This window comes from Bidens hawaiensis, unplaced genomic scaffold (assembly GCF_021521415.1).
Source record: "Bidens hawaiensis isolate Kalapana, Puna unplaced genomic scaffold, B.hawaiensis_p1.1 tig00004283_1, whole genome shotgun sequence".
Taxonomy (NCBI): domain Eukaryota; kingdom Viridiplantae; phylum Streptophyta; class Magnoliopsida; order Asterales; family Asteraceae; genus Bidens; species Bidens hawaiensis.
Window position 1 is genome coordinate 1,043,900 of NW_027491258.1, and position 23,177 is coordinate 1,067,076.

The 23,177-nt window shown below is 36.8% G+C and overlaps 1 protein-coding gene across 1 annotated transcript; it reads left to right on the plus strand.

Annotated features, from left to right (window-relative positions):
• The first annotated feature begins 802 nt into the window (after positions 1–802).
• On the plus strand, positions 803–1,257 carry LOC143626181 (uncharacterized). Its single transcript, XM_077096330.1, has 2 exons — positions 803–1,007; positions 1,100–1,257. The coding sequence occupies exons 1-2, from the start codon at positions 803–805 to the stop codon at positions 1,255–1,257; spliced, it is 363 nt and encodes a 120-aa protein (XP_076952445.1).
• Positions 1,258–23,177: the final 21,920 nt, after the last annotated feature.

Genomic DNA, 23,177 nt, shown 5'->3' on the forward strand with positions numbered 1-23,177 from the left:
AACTCTAAATGATTTTACACTTCCCTTGGGCATTTTTGAAAGAATTTCAAAGGCTCTCTATCAATAACTGATGATTCTAATCACAATTTTATCAATGGTTTCTCAGTTCAACCGTAGTTCTGAAGATACGATGATGATTCAAGGTTAAAAGTCCTCGGTAATCAAGATTCAAGTAAGGCACTATATTATTTGGTTTTATTTATATATTTTGGATTGAATTTTGACATGCTAATAATTAGGCTAAGGGTAGTGGCGCGCGAACCCTTGGCCGCGAGCGACGTGGCAACCGAGCACACGACTACCACCTTCTCGTGATGGGGGCACGAATGCCTTGGGTGAGCCGGACCACGGGGCTCAAAAGAGCAGTTGGGAAATGGAGGTGGTCTAAAGAGCCGTTGGGGGCTTTGGTTTTTTATAAAAAAAAATGTTTTTTTAACCTATTAAAACCAACCCACACACTCCATTTTAATTAAAACTCACCTCATTCTCCCTTATTCTCTTAAAAAATCACACTTTCCCTCTACCAAAACTATATTTCTCTCCATTTTTATAAATGACATTGTCTTCATCGTCTTCGTCTTCCAATTCTTCCGAAGAAGACGAACTCATTTGTCAAGCGTTTCAGACGACAATAAATTTTTTGATCGATCGAAGACGCCCCTGAGCCCCATTATTCCGGCAACCACGTCCTCGTGATCGAAAGACTTCTAATGAAACTATGATACGTCACTATTTTAGCCCCGATCCCGCATATGGTGAGGAAAGTCTTAAAACCCGTTTTCGAATGACTAGATGATTATTCATGCGTCTAGCAAATGACTTGCTGGAGCACTTTGAGTATTTTCAACAAAGGGATGACGCTAGAGGTAATCCCGGGTTCACGGATACTCAAAAAATTACTGCCGCTCTTCGGCAACTAGCATATGGTGTTGGCTCGGACATGTTGGACGAGTATCTACAAATGGCTAAAAAGACCGGACGCGATTCGCTTAACCACTTTTGTAGAGGTATATAGTTTTAATATAATTTTATTATTTACATTTATTTATATAATTTTAAATATTTAGATAAGTTATATAATTTTAATAATTGTATTTAGGGGTCATATCGCTATACAAACGGAGATACTTACGTAGACCAACAATGTATGATATCCAACGAATATACGAGGTGAACGGTGAAAGGCATGGTTTCCCCGGGATGCTCGGTAGCCTCGATTGTATGCATGTTGGTTGGGCTATGTGTCCTAATGCTTAGCGATATCAATTCCATCGAGGTGATCACCCCCGCGCTACTATTTGACTTGAGCCGGTGGCGTCATAGTATCTTTAGTTTTGGCATGCGTTCTTTGGGGTTGCCGGGTCAAATAATGACCTCAATGTTATCGATCAATCGCCGATAATCGATGACCTTATCGACAAGGTTGAACCCCCTCAGGCGTTTTTTTGCAAATGGAGAACACTTCAAGTACGAGTACTACCTCGTTGATGGTATTTACAACGAATGAGGGACACTTTTTCAAGCTTATGCGTCTTCACTTTCTGACAAACGAAAGTACTTCACGAAGAAACAAGAATCGGCAAGAAAAGATATTGAAAGGGCGTTTGGAGTCCTAAAGAAAAGATGAGCAATGTTGGCGAATCCAATAAAATTTTGGACAAGGGAGAAGATAATGGAAGTCGGCATCACGTGTGTAATCCTACATAGCATGATACTAGAAAACAAGGGTCACGCTACTTGTCAAAACTACCAAGGTGATATTCCAAGATAAGAATCAACGATCACCAATGAACAACGACTCAACAACTTAAATATCATCAAGAGCCGTGAGATACACGGCAACCTTCGGCATGAGTTGGTCGAGCATTTGTGAGATAGAAGACCCAATAATCTTGTATTAGACTAGTAATTTTTTAAATTATTATTAATGTAAAATAATGAATTTTTATTAGAAAAGTAGTATTTAAAAAAAAATTAATCAAGCCCAGGATCACTTGGACCACTACACCCTCTGGGGCTTGATCCTATGGCACGTCAGCGCCTACGTGTCGTAAATATATTTGATCACTTGGGGGTGGATCAGCCCCACTACCCTTAGACTAACTTTATTCGCAACCCAATCAAACCCAACTTTTTTAATAAAAAAACTAATTTCTCTCTCTTTCACCTATACAACCCAACCTAATCTAAATTTCCACTTTTGTTCACAACCCAACCCAAAAAAATTATTTTAATAGATATATCTTATTTAGATTTTAATTTATTCGATAAATTTATTAAAACTAATAAAAATATTTATTAAAACTAATCCAAAATTTTATTTTCATTCACAACCCAACTCAAACTTACTTTTTAACTATATAAATATATTTTGTAATTTTCAAAATATATTATAAAATGGACTTTTAAGATAATAAGTTTACGAACTAATAATATTGTAACGCAACCATACTTAAAAAAATAACTTTTTTATCCAACTCCGTTTTTAATAAAACTTATATCGGAACGTTCACAAAAATAATTAAACAAGACTGCATTTTTTTTATCTTTTAAGAAAGTTAAATATTAATAGTATTAAAGTAAAACTAGATTATATGTGAAATTAATTATTAAATGAAAAAAAAGAATATATGAACCAATTAGTTAATGACATGTGACATATAGTAGGTTGCAACCTAAGGTTGCCATAACAACTTGAGTTGAGAACTAAAACTTATTTTTTCTTTTCTTTAAATTGATTGAGCCCACCAAATAGTATAATGACCACCTAGATAAACTTGGTCTTAGCCTTAGAGTGGAAGGGGAACTCATGATACTACCCTTGAACCGTCCGATCTTACATTGTCACCTCAATTTAACCATTAAATACCCACAAACTACAAAACTACTTGCAATACTACCCACATGTGTAATAAATTAATTATTAAGTAATTTTAATTCTCGAAACTTTGCCATTGAATCAAGTTTGTGGCAAACATTTGCCATGAAATGATCCCATACACCCTATCTATATGGGGTGGCGACGGTGTTACCATGTGATTTGAAAACCATACACTTTATCCATATGGGTGCCCCATCCTCTCTTAAAAGATAGATTGTGTTATGATTGTGAATTGATATCTCCGTGATAAAATAATGATTAAAATAATTAAATTATATATATATATATAATATATACTTTTAATTATATAAATTTTTTTAATGTATAAAGTTTTAGTTTATATATATATATATATATATATATGTAGGGAAAATATAGAATAAAAACCCACTCCAGTTGAGAAAACCATGAAAACTCAATTTATGTGGTTTAAAATGCATCCACATAGACATGTGTATTATTTAATATATTATATTAATGAAGGTTAGTATGGTAATTTAACATTCTTTCTTTATCTCTCTTCTATGTCATCCATACAAACATTTACCACCATCACCAGCAGATTATTTCTTTCTCTTTCTTCAAAACTCAAAACCCCAACAACAAATCTCAACATCTCTCCACCAAGATCAAGTTCTGGCCCCTCTACGACACCATCCACCGCCACCTCACACCACCTTAGCACCACCACCGCTTGCGGTCGCCACACTATCGGATCTGCAATTTCTCTTTACCAAGATCAAGATCAGCCTCTCTACAACACCATCCACCGCCGCCACACACCACCTCAGGACTACCATCGCTTGCCACACCACCGGATCTGCAATTTCTCTTTACCAAGATCAAGATATGGCCCCTCTACAACACCATCCACCGCTGCCGCACACCATCGCTTGATTGATGAAGGCCCAAGTATTGGCAAACGGGCCATGTTATATTTGGAGGCCCATGATCGTGTCTCCAAAGGTGGCCCACGAAAACGAGCATAACTTGGCCCACGAAGCTCCGTTTCAGGCCTATTACCAGTCAAATCGAAGCTTGAGATGAGGAGCACATTGTCCCAAATAGCCTAAGGCGGTTTGGCCCCTGTCCGAAGCCCAAAAACGCCTTCTAAATAAAGTTATGGGCCTTTTAATGTTTTTTCAGCAGTTTTTATGTTTTTGTTTTTGGGTTTGTGTTTGGCCCATGACCCGTTTTAGGCCCATTTCGTATTAGAACCCTTATTTATATGTTGGTTATGTAATTCAGAAGGATAGACTTGAATTTTATAATAATTACCTTTCCTCTTCATTTTCCCTGACCTTTGGGTGGGATTTTTGGGGTTTTGGAAGTTCATCACGGGTATTCGTTGAATCAACGTGATTCGATCTTCATTTTCGTTTTCCCACTGCATCATTGACGGATCTGTCTCCGGTTGACGGATTTTGTCTCCGGTGTGTTTGTTCTCTATCACAGATCTGAACAACCCATAACTCGCCTCTCTCTCCTATGATGAGTTTGTTTTTTTGTCGGGTTTAAATGAGATCTAAGATTTAAATGATAGTCATTCCTAAGAGGAGTTTGTTTTTTTGTCATAATCTTGGTATACGGATTTTTTCAATATGTTGTATACTGATTATGGAGTTTTTGATTGTTTATTTTAATGATAAAGTATGAGTTTGTTGTGTTGTGAGTCTTGGGATTTAAATGAGATCTAAGATATCATGAACGGATGGTTTATTATTGACAAAAATTTATATACGTGTAATGATGTGAATTGATATACGTTGAACAAAATCTCATATACAAGTTTTTTTTTTTGTTGATATACGATGAACAAGATCTCATATGCAAGTGAAATCTGATGTTTATAAAACCCTAATTCGATAATAAGTTTTTAACAATTAACATATGTTTTTAAACACATTACATATATTTTATTTATACAATTAACATATGTTTATAAACAATAACATATTTTTTAAAAAAGTAACATATGTTTTTTTACACAATTAACATATGTTTTATATTTTTTAAACAATAACATATGTTTTTAAACAAGTAACATATGTTTTTTTATACAATTAACATATGTTTTATATTACTTCCAGGTCGGAAACCCGATAAGAGATCGACTTGTGGTGTGACGGATTTTCAAAGAGTGCCGGGAAAACGCAGATTCGTTTAAAACCTGACAGATGCTTGCAAAAAGAGAGAGATAGAGAGGAGAGAGAGAATAGGAGTACAAAAGAAAAAAAAATAGGAAAGAGAATGTTGATTTGATCAAGAAAAGAGAAAAGTAAAAAGTGGTTATGTGTTAATTTACTAGATTGCCCTTTTTGTATTATTTAAATGTTTATTAAAACTGATTTTAGTTTTTTATTAACTTTTAATATGGACCACACAAATCAACTGAATTATTTGAATATGTGGTCTAGAATGGGTTTCCAGGGTTTTCTCAACTCAACCATGTTTTCATTATAACCCAACCCTATATATATATACATATATATATATATATATATATAATACCATTGATATTTAATAAATAAGACACGTGTTGAGTTAGAAAATTTTATAATGATTTGAGTTTGAGCCTTGGACACATGGATGTCGCCAACATAACTTAAACTCTATTAAATTAAACTTGTTGAGAAAGGTGAGAAAAAGAGGGTTTGGTTCGGTAGTACATACATGTAACCTTACTCATAAGACCATTCGTACTGGGGAAATTATGCTGGTGTTTTGGAGGATAACGTCGGGGGCACACCGCCCCCCCTCCCCCCAAATGTTTTGGGTTTCTTTTTCCGGCGTTTTATACATAATGCGGGGGAAGGCACACAAATTTAAAAAAAAAAACAAATTCTTCTTTGTTTTATACATAAAATGCAGTCAAGATCCGGTGGTTTTCATGGTGGGTTTCATGGTGGCCGGAATGACTGAATCCGGTGGTGGGTTTTCATGTTGGCCGGAATAATGGATAAAGTGAGTTTCATGGTGGCCGGAATAACGGATCCGATGGGTTTCATGGTGGCCACAATGATTGGATAAGGTCGTGGGTTTTCATGGTGGCCGGAATAATGGATCCGGTGGGTTTCATGGTGGCCGGAATGATTGAATACGGTGGTGGGTTTTCATTGTGGCCGGAATAACTGGATTCGGTGGGTTTCGTGGTGGCCGGAATGATTGAATACGATGGTGGGTTTTCATGGTGGCCGGAATAATTGGATCCGGTGGGTTTCGTGGTGGCCGGAATAATTGGATCCGGTGGTGGGTGCAAAAACGTGTAAACGTGACTGGGCGCCACGTGCCGCATAACGCCTGGTGTAACATCCTAAATTATTCTAATATCAAATAAAGAAAGTCACATTTAGTTATCGTGTGTTAATAATTAATTAATACTAAATAAAGAGAAGATCATGGATTGGGATTAAATAAGATGGGTTAAAGGGTAATGGGCTTTAGGTCCATGGGCCTTGGGGGATATAAATATCCTCTTAAACCACCTTAAAACCCTAAATCCTCATTTCTTTCCATCCTAATCTCTACACACTCCAAACACACACACACACATACCGCCTTACACGCGGCCGAGAGAGAAAGAGGGGAAACGAGATCGAGCGAACATTGGTTTTGGTAGATCTTTGCTATACGAGCCATATACAAGATTTAGAGTCCATAAACAAGCTAACCAAGACCGAAGAACACATAAAGGTATGCCTTTTTACCTTTTTAAGTTTACGTTTTTATAAACGTTTAGTCTTGAAACTTAGAACGAGAGTAGATCGGGCATAAACAAAATGTAAAGTAACAACCTTGACGTTAAAATACGAACTTAATGAACCCACGGCTAGGCACGACTCGTTTAAAATAAACCTTTGATCTAGTATTGAACGTTTTAGCTTAAAGGTCCAAACTTTATGCTTTTCCGGGCCGAGTCTTATCCTAAAATGACCTTGGGAATGTTTACGGGATTGATTAACATCATATCAAGGTTCACACGTTGAAACATAGATGTTTATGAGCTAACAAGCAATCCCGTCGATGCTGCTAGTAACTTCGCTAGATAAGTTCGCCCGTACGTAAGTTCGTAGCACGCCAAGTTCACATATTGTAAACTTCGCTGTTGTACAAGTTCGCCTGGTGATAAGTTCGTTTAATGCTAAGTTCGCTTAATGTTTGTAACAACTCGGTATTTCCGAATATTATATAATATCTGCAACCCGACCCGTTTTAATATTCGGGTAAATTTTATTTTACTATAAACGATAAAATATCGCGTCTATCGAGTATTTAATATTTTATTAATTGTTTAAATATCTATTTATTAAATATAAATTAGTTTCAAACTTATACAACTTTAACCCCAAACTATACTTTTGCTCGTTTATGATTCCATCTTATTAGTTTAGGGACTGATCAGCAATTTATTACATCCAACCCTTTAACCTACCTAACCAGGAACCCGTAACTCGTTTAAACCTCAACCCATAACCCGTTTTGATTGCTTGAGGCTTAATTCTCGCCATATTATTGGAATTGATTATTGTAAATCGCTTATACGCGTATTTCGAACCTTACCGACAATCTAATTAAGAAAAGTCGATCAATCTAATATTTATTAACATTTATATCTAACCCGTCTCATATCATAATACGTATATACCTAAATTATATAAGAAAACGCGATTAAACCCTAGTACACCTTATTCCTCACCTTGCGACCATCTCTATCAATTAATTGAATTTTAGCTAGTTCTGTACTCTTTGTTTGTACCCTTTGGTCGCCGTCGGTTTCGTTGATGGTTCACCATTAATCCAGCGTCATGACAGGTAATAAAACATCTCAACGAGTTCGTCTTGATCCGTAATATAAAAGCCCTAATTTGAATTTATCAATTAACAAGCAGATCGATCTATTGTAGTTTCTAGGGTTTTATGATTTGGGGGTTTTTACCAGTTGCTGTATATATTATATCGCTTTCAGTTATTAATCATCTATCATGCTAGAGCAGTTGGTTGGGCTGGGTATTGAGATTCCGGTGGTCGCGGGTTCGAACCCGGCCACCCGCATTTTTAGGCCTTATTTATATTTAATATTTTGTTAATTAACATAATTAGTTTTAATAAATGATAATTTAATAATTAGATGTAAATTATATTTTATCAATCTACATCTCTAAGTTTATGGTCTTTGTAAATAAATCTCGTCCTAATTTTTCCTTTACATATAAAGACATATATATTTATATGTATGTATGTATTATAAGTATATTTTGATAATAATAAATCATCGTTATTTTATTTATAACCCGACACCATTATTGGTGTTCTCTAGTCATTAAACATCTTTATAAAATTTGTTTATAATAATTTTATAATATATCTATGTATATATGTATCATACTTTAAATTGTAAAAATTGTATTTTAAAACTTATTAATTATATTTATAAAGCTAGATTTTTGTTAAGTAATCCAAGATATAATTATCATGACTACTAATATTGTTTTCATAATAACAAATAATCCGTTGAATTTGAACGTCAAATCCATAATCCCAATCATAACTCCAATTACACCAAAATCTTAAATCATTAAATTATGTTACATCTCTATAATTAATCTTATTAATATATTTTAACTAGGAATACTTGTCAGTGAATCCCGAAGGGTTCATCATTCTCACATCATCATTTTTATTCCGTTCATCCGATCAGGTGAGTAATCACTCCCCCTTTTACTTATTTTTAACCTTTTTGGGGACATATGCGTATCGTATCATATTTATCTATTATCTAGTATTCAAAATCGCAACTGTTTAATCCTTGTGTGTATATCAGTTTCATGCCTAACTTGCCATTTGCTTACTTTCTTACTTGAATCGCATTCGGAGAGGTCCAACATAATCTCATTATCGTATGATCATACGACCGTCTTAGTGGCCGGAGCCCGATCGCATTGGCAATGGTTTCACCGACACCTCATTTTTGGTAATCAATGCTCATTCGCATTGCAACGGTTTAGCCCTTTCTTTATCGTTGATTGTTTATGTATGTGCTATGGTTTAATTGTTTATACTCACAGATAACTGTTATGCCTATTTTTATTCACTTATATCGTTATATATATTATTACCATTTTTGTTTGTGTCAAAACTGGTGATCTACTCACTCAACATGTGTTGTTGACAAACATATATTTTGTACGCATTTGCAGGTTATAGATTTGGATTGCTTATCGAACTGAAGCTCACATAGATATGACTTTAGGATAAAACATATACAAGAACAGTTGGTTTTGTATTTGTAATTTTCATTATTTTTGTTGTATATGAATGTTGTTTGATAATGAATAAATTAATTAGATATTGTCGCTTTATAATTCCATGATAGTAACCTTGTGAGCTGTAACAATCAGTTCACGCCCCGGCATTTCCGCCGTAGGTTGGGGTGTGACAGATTAGTATGAGAGCCGAAGGTTTAAGATAGGTCGTTAGTGGTGCCTTAGTAACATGCTTAGGAACCCCATATATGCTTATTTGTTTACCTAATGTGTTCTATTTGGTTGTTTACAACTTACGTAATTACTTGTTAGATTAAATACTTATTTAGCTGCTTAGCTAATTGTTTATTTTATTGTCATGTACACACACAACTCCGAAGCTATGCTTCACTCTCAAAATATTTTATTACTTCGAGACTGTGTCTCATCCTCAAAATATTTTTATAACTCCGACGCAATACCTCATTCCCAAGATATATATTTACATTTAAATTTTTGTTGGTTGTTTTCGTTGACGGGAATTTCTTTTACGATTTCCTAAGCTTTGTTTTTACCTTTTTAGTGTTTATCGTAATCAGTTAACGGTTACATTTTTTTCCATTGCGTTTTATTGTTATTATTTTATTACTTTTTAAATGTTTGGTCGGGTGAAAAATCCATGGGACGCCATGGACACGCCAACTATTCTTTTCACAATTATTATATTTACGATATTTGGTTGGAGCATTATCACGTGTGGTGATACATGAGATACTTCAACTACTCATACTTACATTTGTCATTCGTTATTTAGTTTGGTCGGTTAAAACGACACGTTACACTCATGGACCAACAAAATATCATGAATAAGCTCATGGGAAACCCAATATATCGAGAAACTTACGTTATTTATTATTTGTTTATGTATTTTATTCTTTTTGAAACAAGTTACGACTTGACTCAATTATTTAATTATTCAATTACATTGAACTAAGACTTATTAATTCAATTCATTCACATACTCACAAATATTTTCATTCCCATGATGAAGCACAAATCATTCACTTACTAGGACTCTGTTATCACAAGTTCATCTAAACAATTTACTATTTAATTATCTAATCGGTTATCTCGCACTCATATTATCACATTCACAAATTATCAAGAGAAATTAATAGCTATTTTCTCATATGCATATTATAACATCATCAGACTATCAAATATAATAAAACTATTATTAAATACCTTAATATTTAAACAATATCGCTCATGTTCACGATTATCACGTTATCAACTAACAAACTTATCACAAGTAACTCAATACCCCCAATAACTATCTATTTATTAAATATAAATTACTTTCAAACTTATACAACTTTAACCCCAAACTATACTTTTGCTCGTTTATGATTCCATCTCATTAGTTTAGGGACTGATCAGCAATTTATAACATCCAACCCTTTAACCCACCTAACCAGGAACCCGTAACTCGTTTAAACCTCAGCCCATAACCCGTTTTGATTGCTTGAGGCTTAATTCTCGCCATATTATTGGAATTGATTATTGTAAATCGCTTATACACGTATTTCGAACCATACCGACAATCCAATTAAGAAAAGTCGATCAATCTAATATTTATTAACATTTATATCTAACCCGTCTCATATCATAATACATATATACCTAAATCGTATAAGAAAACGCAATTAAACCCTAGTACACCTTATTCCTCACCTTGCGACCATCTCTATCAATTAATTGAATTTTAGCAAGCTGTGTACCCTCTGTTCGTACCCCTTGGTCGCCGTCGGTTTCGTTGATGGTTCACCATCAATCCAGCGTCGTGACATGTAATAAAACATCTCAACGAGTTCGTCTTGATCCGTAATATAAAAGCCCTAATTTGAATTTATCAATTAACAAGCAGATCGATCTATTGTAGTTTCTAGGGTTTTATGATTTGGGGGTTTTTTCCAGTTGCTGTATATATTATATCGCTTTCAGTTATTAATCATCTATCATGCTAGAGCAGTTGGTTGGGCTGGGTATTGAGATTCCGGTTGTCGCGGGTTCGAACCCGGCCACCCGCATTTTTAGGCCTTATTTATATTTAATATTTTGTTAATTAACATAATTAGTTTTAATAAATGATAATTTAATAATTAGATGTAAATAATATTTTATCAATCTACATCTCTAAGTTTATGGTCTTTGTAAATAAATCACGTCTTGAGTTTTCGTTTACTTATAAAGACATATATATGTATATGTATGTATGATAAGTATATTTTGATAATAATAAATCATCGTTATTTTATTTATAACCCGACACCATTATTGGTGTTCTCTAGTCATTAAACATCTTTATAAAATTTGTTTATAATAATTTTATAATATATCTATGTATATATGTATCATACTTTAAATTGTAACAATTGTATTTTAAAACTTATTAATTATATTTATAAAGCTAGATTATCGTTAAGTATTCCAAGATATAATTATCATGACTACTAATATTGTTTTCATAATAACAAATAATCTGTAGAATTTGAACGTCAAATCCATAATCCCAATCATATCTCCAATTACACCGAAATCTTAAATCAATAAATTATGTTACATCTCTATAATTAATCTTATTAACATTATTTTAACTAGGAATAATTGTCAGTGAATCCCGAAGGGTTCATCATTCTCACATCATCATTTTTATTCCGTTCATCCGATCAGGTGAGTAATCACTCCCCCTTTTACTTATTTTTAACCTTTTTGGGGACATATGCGTATCGTATCATATTTATCTATTATCTAGTATTCAAAATCGCAACTGTTTAATCCTTGTGTGTATATCAGTTTTATGCCTAACTTGCTATTTGCTTACTTGCTTACTTGAATCTCATTCGGAGAGGTCCAACATAATCTCATTATAGTATGATCATACGACCGTCGTAGTGGCCGGAGCCCGATCGCATTGGCAATGGTTTCACCGACACCTCATTTTTGGTAACCAATGCCCATTCGCATGGCAACAGTTTAGCCCTTTCTTTATGGTTGATTGTTTATGTATATGCTATGGTTTAATTGTTTATACTCACAGATAACAGTTATGCCTATTTTTCTTCACTTATATCGTTATATATATTATTACCATTTTTGTTTGTGTCAAAACTGGTGATCTACTCACTCAACATGTGTTGTTGACAAACATATATTTTGTACGCATTTGCAGGTTATAGATTTGGATTGCTTATCGAACTGAAGCTCACAAAGAGATGACTTTAGGATAAAACATATACAAGAACAGTTGGTTTTGTATTTGTAATTTTCTTTATTTTTGTTGTATATGAATGTTGTTTGATAATAAATAAATTCATTAGATATTGTCGCTTTATAATTTCATGATAGTAACCTTGTGAGCTGTAACAATCAGTTCACGCCCCGGCATTTCCGCCGTAGGTTGGGGTGTGACAGATCGGTATCAGAGCCGAAGGTTTAAGATAGGTCATTAATGGTGCCTTAGTAACATGCTTAGGAACCCCATACATGCTTATTTGTTTACCTAATGTGTTCTATTTGGTTGTTTACAGCTTACGTAATTACTTGTTACATTAAATACTTATTTAGCTGCTTAGCTAATTGTTTATTTTATTGTCATGTACACACACAACTCCGAAGCTATGCTTCACCCTCAAAATATTTTATTACTCCGAGACTATGTCTCATCCTCAAAATATTTTTATAACTCCGACGCAATACCTCATTCCCAAGATATATATTTACATTTAAATTTTTGTTGGTTGTTTTCGTTGACGTGAATTTCTTTTACGATTTCCTAAGCTTTGTTTTTACCTTTTTAGTGTTTATCGTAATCAGTTAACGGTTACATTTTTTTTCCATTGCGTTTGATTGTTATTATTTTATTACTTTTTAAATGTCTGGTCGGGTGAAAAATCCATGGGACGCCATGGACACGCCAACTATTCTTTTCACAATTATTATATTTAAGATATTTGGTTGGAGCATTATCACGTGTGGTGATACATGAGATACTTCAACTACTCATACTTACATTTGTCATTCGTTATTTAGTTTGGTCGGTTAAAACGACACGTAACACTCATGGACCAACAAAATATCATGAATAAGCTCATGAGAAACCCAATATATCGAGAAACTTACGTTATTTATTATTTTTTTATGTATTTTATTTTTTTTGAAACAAGTTACGACTTGACTCAATTATTTAATTATTCAATTACATTGAACTAAGACTTATTAATTCAATTCATTCACATACTCACAAATATTTTCATTCCTATGATGAAGCACAAATCATTCACTCACTGGGACTCTGTTATCACAAGTTCATCTAAACAATTTACTATTTAATTATCTAATCGGTTATCTCGCACTCATATTATCACATTCACAAATTATCAAGAGAAATTAATAGCTATTTTCTCATACGCATATTATAACATCATCAGACTATCAAATATAATAAAAGTATTATTAAATACCTTAATATTTAAACAATATCCCTCATGTTCACGATTATCACGTTATCAACTAACGGACTTATCACAAGTAACTCAATACCCCCAATAACTATCAGTTACATCTCAGTTATCACCCTCAAATTTTAAGTATTAACATTTTAATTTGTTATTCTTCGATAAAATATCATATCAAATCATCTCATTGATTATATCACCTACTTAACGAATTATCGAATAGATTACCTCATTTAAATTCTGACTTATCCTTAAGTCATGATTAACGCTAGCACAACTTATGTCGAATTTCACTTTTTCTTTAATAACTAATAAGAAATTTAAACAACTTATTATTTATACTCATTTAATCTAAATTTACATAATTATAGAATGATTTCTACATCAAACAATATAGGTCATATATTCTATACACCCGCTTTATGACCACAATTATTGTCAAAGAGATAACTCCTACAATCTCCAGGGTATAAATTCTAACTCAAAACACTAATATAATCAATTTAATCTTGTTCACTAATTTCGTTCAGAGAAATTTCGATTTATTTACCTTTACTCACCCTCACAACAACGATAATAACGATAATAACAAACGCAAGCTATTTCGATTCATTTACCGTTATTCACTATTATCTAATGACATTTGCACGATTGTTGTCGAAAACCTGCGGTGATTCGTGAATATCCGCTTCCCAATTTCATCTATTTAAAGTTTGTTTGTATACATAAATTTTTGCATTCTCAATTACTACTACCAGTACTTTAATATTTTAATTTACCTCATCTTAAATACACATGTAGGTTCCTGGACGGATCGTACACGGGATGTCTCTAACAACGCAGGTGCGGAATCCCTGCGTAGGTAGATACGAGTGTAGAGTATGTAGAGATCGAACACACAAGCAATAAACCAACCACGTTATATTGATAACAAACACGTGACCCGAGGTCACTGTTACAGACTATGACACGTAACTCGGTTACTGAAAACTGAAACGAAAACCCTAAACGAACAACACGTAATCTGTTCTGCTGAACAGTATTTAAACACGACAACTTTGCCACAGGCGAAGTTGTCAATAACTTCGCTGATTCAACAAGTTCGCCATAGCGAACTTGTTGACAACTTCGCGCATTACAAAACAAACATAAACAAAACATAATTACATTACAGACTCGATTACAAATGCTAGACTATGAACTACTGACATACATGTACCAACAGACTCCCCCTTGGCAGTAGCTTCATATCTTGATCTTCAAATCTTGAGTCTTGTAATCTTTACCTCTACGCGTGTGCCCCTTCTCTCACACATACCGACACTACCCTTTGATATTTCCTAGCTTGATCCTTCCAAGCAGGAATGTAGAAGATCTTCTTCTCGTTGAGCACTTTCAAATCATCCTTCGATAGATTAACAAGATGCATCGGGTCGTACACCCGAAGTACTTCTTGTTCATCCTCATCTTCCATTACCGCCTCAGCTGTCTCACAATCCACGTACCACCATTTTAAATCTTTTAGGACGTTCTTGGGCATAACTTTCATCGGTACTTCTTTCAAATGACGGACTGGTTTATACTTCATTACCATCCAAGGTTTGCCGTCAGCCCTCATTCCACGATCTTTGTCTTCTATCAACTTTCCTTTTTGAGGCTTTAGGAGTTCAAACTTTTTGTCTTTAATGGCTTCTTTCCAGACGATCTTCCCAATGATTCTTGCCATATCATCATTACTTCTATTGATCAGCCCCAATCTCGCTAAATCTCTCACCTCACATTCTGGTAAGGAATTCAGAGATCTCAACAATCTCTTAAAGTACTGAATGCCGTCGTACCGTTTGATCACAAATAGTTTCAGTTCTTTGTCGTACAACCAACATATGATTCCTTTCTTTGACTCTGCATAGCCCTTTATATTATAAGTCTTTCTGAACATCGTTGGCACTGCAGGCTTCTTGGTTTTAACAAACCACTGAGCACAGCCTTCTTTCCAGTTCGGCTGCTCCTCCCATACTGTATCTTCTGTCACACTCTCATCCCCCAATTCTGATCTCTCAACAGCTGGAATCTCATGTTCCACTGACTCATCTACAATCTCACCTTCTTCTAATACATCTTCCACATTAATCTGTTCTCCAATCCTCTCAATCTCATCCATAGGCAACACGTCATCATCATCCATCAACTCATCGTCCTCCTCCTCATCCAACTCCTTCAACGCATCAATAACGTCTTCAACATCAGCGTCGTCATCCACAACTACAACATCATCACCATCTGCATTTGTAGACTCCCCCTCAGTTGTGGAAGCTCCAAGAGCCTGAGAGGTTCTTGGCAGCTCACCATCTGCACCTGAAGGTGCATTGGGATCATCGTCATGATCTTCTCGTCTTTTCGTTCTCAACTCATCGCCCCTACACGTCTTCTCCCCCTGAGATGCCAAGTAATCCTTGAAGGCATCTATTATTCGTCCATGTTCAACCAGGAGGGCAGCTTGTAGTCGATTGGATTCCACTAGGCGGTCAATAGTCTTTGACTGTTCAGCAACAATCCGCTCTAGCGAAAGAATCCTCTCGGTATCTGAAGTAGGCAATGGAGTTGGTGGAACATCAGCAGAAGTGACCGCAGGTGGTACACTTGGTAACCCTGCAGTAGAAGTTATTGTCGACTCCACAAACCGTGCAACTACCACCGGTGGATTAAGCGGTTGAGGTGGTAGGGACACAATTGTTGGTGCCGACGTCTCGATCGCTGAAACCTGTGCAGTAGTAGGAATAAGAGACATACCAGATAAGGCAGGTGGAGCAAAACGTACTAGTCTTGAAGATTCTCCAGCTCCCGAACCTATCCCTCTCTGTTCTCTTCTTGAGCGTCTTAGCACAATCTGTACTGCCTCCTCTTCATCCACTTCATCCTCATCCTCCCCCACAGTTCTCTGCCTCTTTCCCGTAGTCCGTTCACGAGACACCATAAGTCTTCTTGCCTCAGCAAACGTCTCGTCTAGATCAGAGTCAGCTACCGAAGTAGCTGCTCTGGTAACATCCATAAACTGAGGACCCGAGACATCCATATCAAACAAACCATGTCCACTAAAAGCAGCATCTAGATCAACGTTTTCAGCAGTGGACACAGCCTGAGATATAGTAGCTGGCACAGCAGCAGAAGATACAACAGGCGCAGCTGATACAGCATGAGGTGCTGCCGCCTGATGTGGTTGCGGATCCCTGAACTCGTCCCCTCCTGCAGGAACATACTCCGGGTTAATGAGATACCCGAAAAGTGGAGTATGCCTGGGACGCCGCTCAGGGTTGCTTCGAGTGCTCGACGTTCTGCACTGAGCAAAGATACGTTTTGTTACGCACTCAACGTATCTGATAGGGCGTCTTTGCGGTACAGACGGAGCGACATGATTGATAATCATTTGTAGGAACCGAGGATACATAATAAAACGCTCGCGCGCCGTCGCCCGTCTCTGACGATCAATCTCGTAAAAGATTAGCTGACTAAACGAATATCTGCGGTTGTAAGTCAGCGCAATCATAGCCGATTGCATCGTCGCACCCATCCCATCTGTTCCTGCCTTTCTGCCGGACATGCATACTATCAACACATGCATCAAAAAGCGCCATTGATCCAGCAGAAAGCCTTTCCTCCTCTGCGAGTCCCCCAGCGGACCCGAATAACCCATCCTTAAGTAAGCTCCGTCACGGAAAGGAGCTACGAATTCCGTTGGGTCGTCTCTCGTTTCATCACCGAACTGCAGAGCCAACCGTATGTCTTCCGAGGAAAACTGTATGTCTTGACCATTGACAGTTGCTCGCATCACTGGAGGCTCAGGTCTGCAATCATAATACACCGTCTGCCAGAAATCTTGAATGTTGGGCAGAGATATGGGTAGTGTATTAGTGATCGCGTGAAAAACTCGTGATCGTTGGAGAAATGTGATAATCTCCCTATAGTCTTCAACGCCTCGTGCGTCTGGATCCAAAGTGATGTATTGGTTATGGGCTGGGAAGAATTGTCGTTGCTCATCACCATCATCACCTCCAGTACCTCCAACAGCAGCCATATCTGCACAAAACAAATCAAGTTAGAGACCATATAACCATCTCACAAGTTCGCTGAGTACCATGTTCGAAGTTGTGATGTACAGGCGAAATTAAAGGTGAGGCGAAGTTGGGAACAACTTCGCTTCATCTGTAAGTTCGTCTAAAAACTTATAAAAAATTTGAAATAGGCGAAGTTGTGTTCAAGGCGAAGTTATGGATAACTTCACCATAGGCGAAATTAAGCTTCAAGCGAAGTTGTGGATAACTTCGCTGAAGGCGAACTTAAGCCACTGGCGAAGTTGAGAATAACTTCGCGTAAACCTTAACTTCGCCTGAATCTGAAACGGCGACTGTTCAGATTCAAACAAGGTTTATCCGATGTTTCGGACCGATTTAACGATCTAACAATGAAGTCCAACATATTTCAATGGTGTTAGGACGAAAAGGTTGTCCATGAACACGTAACGTGAGGTCGGAAAACTTGGTTTCTAAGGTTCGACGACCCGAGGTCTCGAACCGGGTAAAACCATAACGAGAAAGATAGGATAATATTGACTACACATACCACTAGTATAGTAGAAACAAGGAACACAAGATCGAAATCGAAAGTGAATAACAAGATCCGGATATAATGATTATTGTAACAAGTTCGCCGGAATTTCGAAAATAAGTGATACTGTTACTGTTTAAAATCCCTTATATAGGGCAGAGTTGGTTCAGGCGAAGTTACGCTTAACTTCGCCAAGGCGAAGTTAAGCACAACTTCGCCGAATTCAACAACTTCGCCCGTAATTTTCAAAATCAGCCCTTTAAGTTTGAATAATCTTGAATTTAACCTTATAAGTTACCAAAAAGAGTTAAACAAATATGATCAAGACCCAGTAACCAACAATACAATAATATAACTACAAAAAACAACAAAAAAAACTTAGAAAAATTTTAACGAAATAAGGGATCAAATTTCAGTCTAGTCAGGGACCGCTGCGTTTTAGAAAAGATCCTAACAGGAATCATACTAACGATGTGACTGTCACTTAGATCCGTGTTTAGCTGTATTATGACATAGAGACACAGGTTGTAAGCATGTAAATAACGTAAATGGTTTTCATCGTTTCTGTGATACGGATTAAGGTTCAGTTAAGCTCAAAAATTTAAGTTGGCAACATCTCAGAGATAATGATGTCTTCTATCTATTCTCAAAGCGTATTTGGCTATACCCAAGTCACCCCGAATTGACTTCGACCCATAGTGTCTGATTAACTTGTATATACTCGTTGACTGCTTCCCGTTCTTTTCTTACTCCAGACATGAGAAGTCTTGATTGTTACTATGTCTCATAAGTACTAAAGATATACACACATTTTTTTTTTTTTTTTTTTTTTTTTTTTTTTTTAAAGCAATCATTCTTATTGACTTCGGAGTATTAAACTACTGCAAGTCCCGAATCTGGATCACTGTAGTGTCTTGAAATGCTTTCTTCACGGGAATCAGATCACTCAGGGGCTCGTGTATGACTGGGTAGTCGCTTTTCTGCCTATCATTCGGAAAGATATGTGTGAAGACATTCAAAACTCTTAAGGAGTTTCCACGTAAATTCGAGTAGTTTAAGTTAGTATCACATACACTTTTACGCACCATAAAAATTACCACGACATACAATGACTGTTCTAAAGCCTTTTAAGCCTAATAACTTCACTAGTTAAGCACACACGATCAGTATATATATCATTTTCCAAGGTTGGATCAATTTTCTGTTAAACACAGCATAGAACTTCATACGAAGTAACAGACTTGAAAATTAATTTCATTTCCCTTAAAAAAACTTTAAATTCAATCGCCCCAATCACGTCAAAGTCGTCAGGTAAACGGCTATCCTGAAGATCCAATGGATCAACTGGACCGACCACATACAAGTATGTGTCCTTCTTACTAAGTATGACCGACTAATTTTCAGCAACTGAAAGAACACACGTCATAGCTGCACCGGTCACTTTCAGTCTTCCGGTTAATGGCTATCCTCATTCTCTAAGTTGAAACGAGGACCAAAACATATCCTAGGATATGTCCATCAAACTGAGGTAACCGACTAATTTTAAGCAAAAATGACCCATGTTTTTTTTTTTTTTTTTTTTTTTTTTTTTAAATCAAAGACATGGTTACTCGGGATTGATCATCCCGTTTAGCTCAATTAGGTTTTGAAATCTGGATTTATCAAACGCTTTTGTAAACAAGTCAGCAAAATTTTCAAGTGTATCAACTTTTTCGATCTTGATCAGTTTCTTCTCAGCACAATCCCGTATGAAGTGATGACGAATGTCAATATGCTTAGTTTTACTGTGCTTCACGGGATTGTTAATTACTGAGATGGCGGCAGTGTTATCAATTAAAATAGGAGTGAGTAAGAAATTCAGACCATAGTCGCGTAATTGTTGCTGAATCCACAAAACCTGAGAGCAGCAGTTGGATGCTGCCATGTATTCAGCTTCGCATGTTGAAATTGCAACTGATGTCTGTTTCTTGCACTGCCAGGAAACTAATCTTCCTCCAAGAAACTGACAGCCTCCTGTTGTTGACTTCCGACTCTGATTACAGCCACCATAATCAGAATTTGTATACGCCACCAGTTCAACGTCTCCTCCCTTTGGGTACCACAACCCTAGTTTCGGCTTGCCCTTAAGATACCGCAAAATCCTCTTCACACCTTTCATGTGAGATTCCTTTGGGTTTGCCTGAAAACGAGCACAAAGACAAACAGAAAACATTATATCGGGCCTAGAAGCAGTTAAATACATTAATGAACCTATTATCGCCCGATACAGAGTAGGGTCCACATCTGCGTCACCATCTGATTCAGCGCCCAATTTGTGATTGACGCAGATTGGGGTGTCATATGGAGAACTGTCCTCCATCTTGAATCTCTTCAGCACATCATGAACATACTTTGTTTGATGAATGAACATCCCATCCTTCTTCTGATCAACCTGCAATCCTAGAAAGAAGGTTAGTTCACCCATAGCACTCATCTCGAATCGTTTCTTCATGACAGCCTCAAAATCCTGACACATGGATACTCTTGATGCAGCAAAAATGATATCATCCACGTAGACTTGAACCAGTAAGAAGTCACATCCTTCTCTCTTCACAAACAGCGTACTATCAATCAATCCCCTTTCAAAACCATTTTCCAGCAAGTAGTCCGATAACGTTGAATACCAGGCACGAGGTGCCTGATGTAACCCATATAACGCCTTGCTCAACCTGTATACGTGATCCGGAAAGTCTGGGTCAGGAAAACCCGGAGGTTGCTCAACAAACACAACCTCATCAACTTTCCCGTTAAGAAACGCGCTCTTCACATCTAACTGAAACACCTTCATCTTTTTAGATGCAGCAAACGCCAAAAACAATCGAATCGCTTCTAACCGGGCAACAGGAGCGAAAACCTCATTGTAGTCAATACCCTCTTGTTGATTAAAACCTTTAACAACCAGCCTCGCCTTATTTCTCACGATAATCCCCTTTTCATCCCTCTTACACTTGAACACCCATTTCGTGCCTATAGCATGCACATTTCTTGGTTTTTCAACCAAGGTCCAAACTTCCATTTTCTCGAACTGAGCCAACTCTTCTTGCATGGCTTCGACCCACGAGCTGTCCTTTAAAGCCATTTGATAATTCTTTGGTTCAATTTGGCTTATAAAGCAGGAGTACAAACATTCATTCATTATACCTGTTTCTTTTATACTTGAATAAACACAGGTGTGCTCATTCAGGCTACTTCTGGTTTGTACACCAGAGGACACATCACCTATAACATTCTCCAATGGGTGATCTTTGTGAATTCTCGTGGTCGGAACAGCACCGACATGCAAATTGTCTTCCAAGTTTGAAGAGATCTCATCTATGGTAGTTTCAGGCTGAGAGTGAAAAGGATTAATAAACTCATCTTCAGTTGAGGCCGCAGGGGTATCGATAGGATTTGATGTGGAAGGCTGAGATTTTTCTGTCATCTGATGTTGCACTACCTCCTCTTCCTCATCAAAAATCATCTTCGTCACTGCTCTTTCGTCTTCTTCAGAAATTTCCAAAGTAGGTACATTAAACGACTTAAAAAGTTTAACATAGTCAAACAGCTCAGCAGGTCCATTGCTTGGTTTTGGCGGTTGGTAACTAGTAATGTCGGTGTTACAAACCACCTCCACCTTGCAAGTTGTCGTATTGAAGACCCGTCTGTTGGGAGTCCCAACAACATAACCGACTAGGATTCCCTCATCGGCTACTTCACCAAATTTCGAGTTAGTCTTCAAAATCGAACAAGGAGACCCAAAAGGTTCAAGACCGCACAAGTTGGGCTTCCTTCCGTGCATAAGCTCGTAACAAGTTTTTCCAAGTCTCTTAACGGTTAACACCCGATTCAGAACATAGCAGGCTGTAGCAACTGCTTCAGCCCAGAACATCACAGGAAGCTTTGAGTCTGCCAGCATAGTTCTGGCTCCTTCAATCAACGTTCGGTTCTTCCTTTCAGCTACTCCGTTCTGTTGTGGAGTATACGGAGCGCTGTATTGATGCTCAATACCCTTCTGAAGACAAAAGATTTCCATCTCAAAGTTCTTGAACTCTGTCCCATTGTCGCTTCTGATGAATTTAACTGATTTACTCATGACGTTCTCGACTTTTGTAATTAGATTCTTCACCATCTGAGTCGTCTCGTCTTTCGTTTTCAGAAAATATACCCACGAGTATCGTGAGTAGTCATCAGTTATCACCAAGCAGTAAGAAGTACCACCTAGACTTTGTACATTCACCGGACCAAAGAGATCCATATGAAGTAGTTCTAGAGTACCAGCAATTGAGTTGATCGTCTTGGTGAGATGGCTTTTCTTGTGTTGTTTTCCCTTCTTGCACGCTATGCATTTATCTTCAAAGTTAAAACTCTTTAAGGGAACGCCCATCACAAGCCCATTTTTGACAATGAAGTTCATCTTACGAAGATGAATATGTCCCATTCTCCTGTGCCATAATTCTGATTCTGATTCGCTTGCCTTTGTCATTAAACAGGATTCTCCGGTGGCCATTTCAGTAGACCTCATATCCATCACGTATGTATTCGTTTCACGTGGAGCTTTCATTACTATCCATTCTTCTGGTATATGAAAACCAGGCTTCAATACAATCGCTTCATTCTTAGTGAAATGGACAGTGTATTCTTTATCACAGATCTGCGACACACTCAGCAGATTGTGCTTTAATTCCTCCACAAAATTTACGTTTTCAAGTGTCATTCTCCCATTCGACACAGTTCCTCTACCGGTAATCCTTCCTCCGCTTTCACCAGCAAAACTAACTCTAGCTCCCTGAACATGTTTTAAGTCTTGCAACAAGTGTTTGTTGCCTGTCATGTGCCTGGAACAGCCGCTATCTACAATCCAAAGATTGTTTGCAGCCCTGTTCAACTGTTCCTGCACAATAAAACAAAGAGTTAGAA

What these genes read in the sequence shown, in the direction of transcription:
- LOC143626181 (XM_077096330.1), top strand. Translation starts at nt 803, where the DNA reads ATGCGTCTAGCAAATGACTTGCTGGAGCACTTTGAGTATTTTCAACAA. An exon ending in GCTTAACCACTTTTGTAGAG is followed by an intron (nt 1,008 to 1,099) that starts GTATATAGTTTT and finishes AATTGTATTTAG; the next exon opens with GGGTCATATCGCTATACAAA.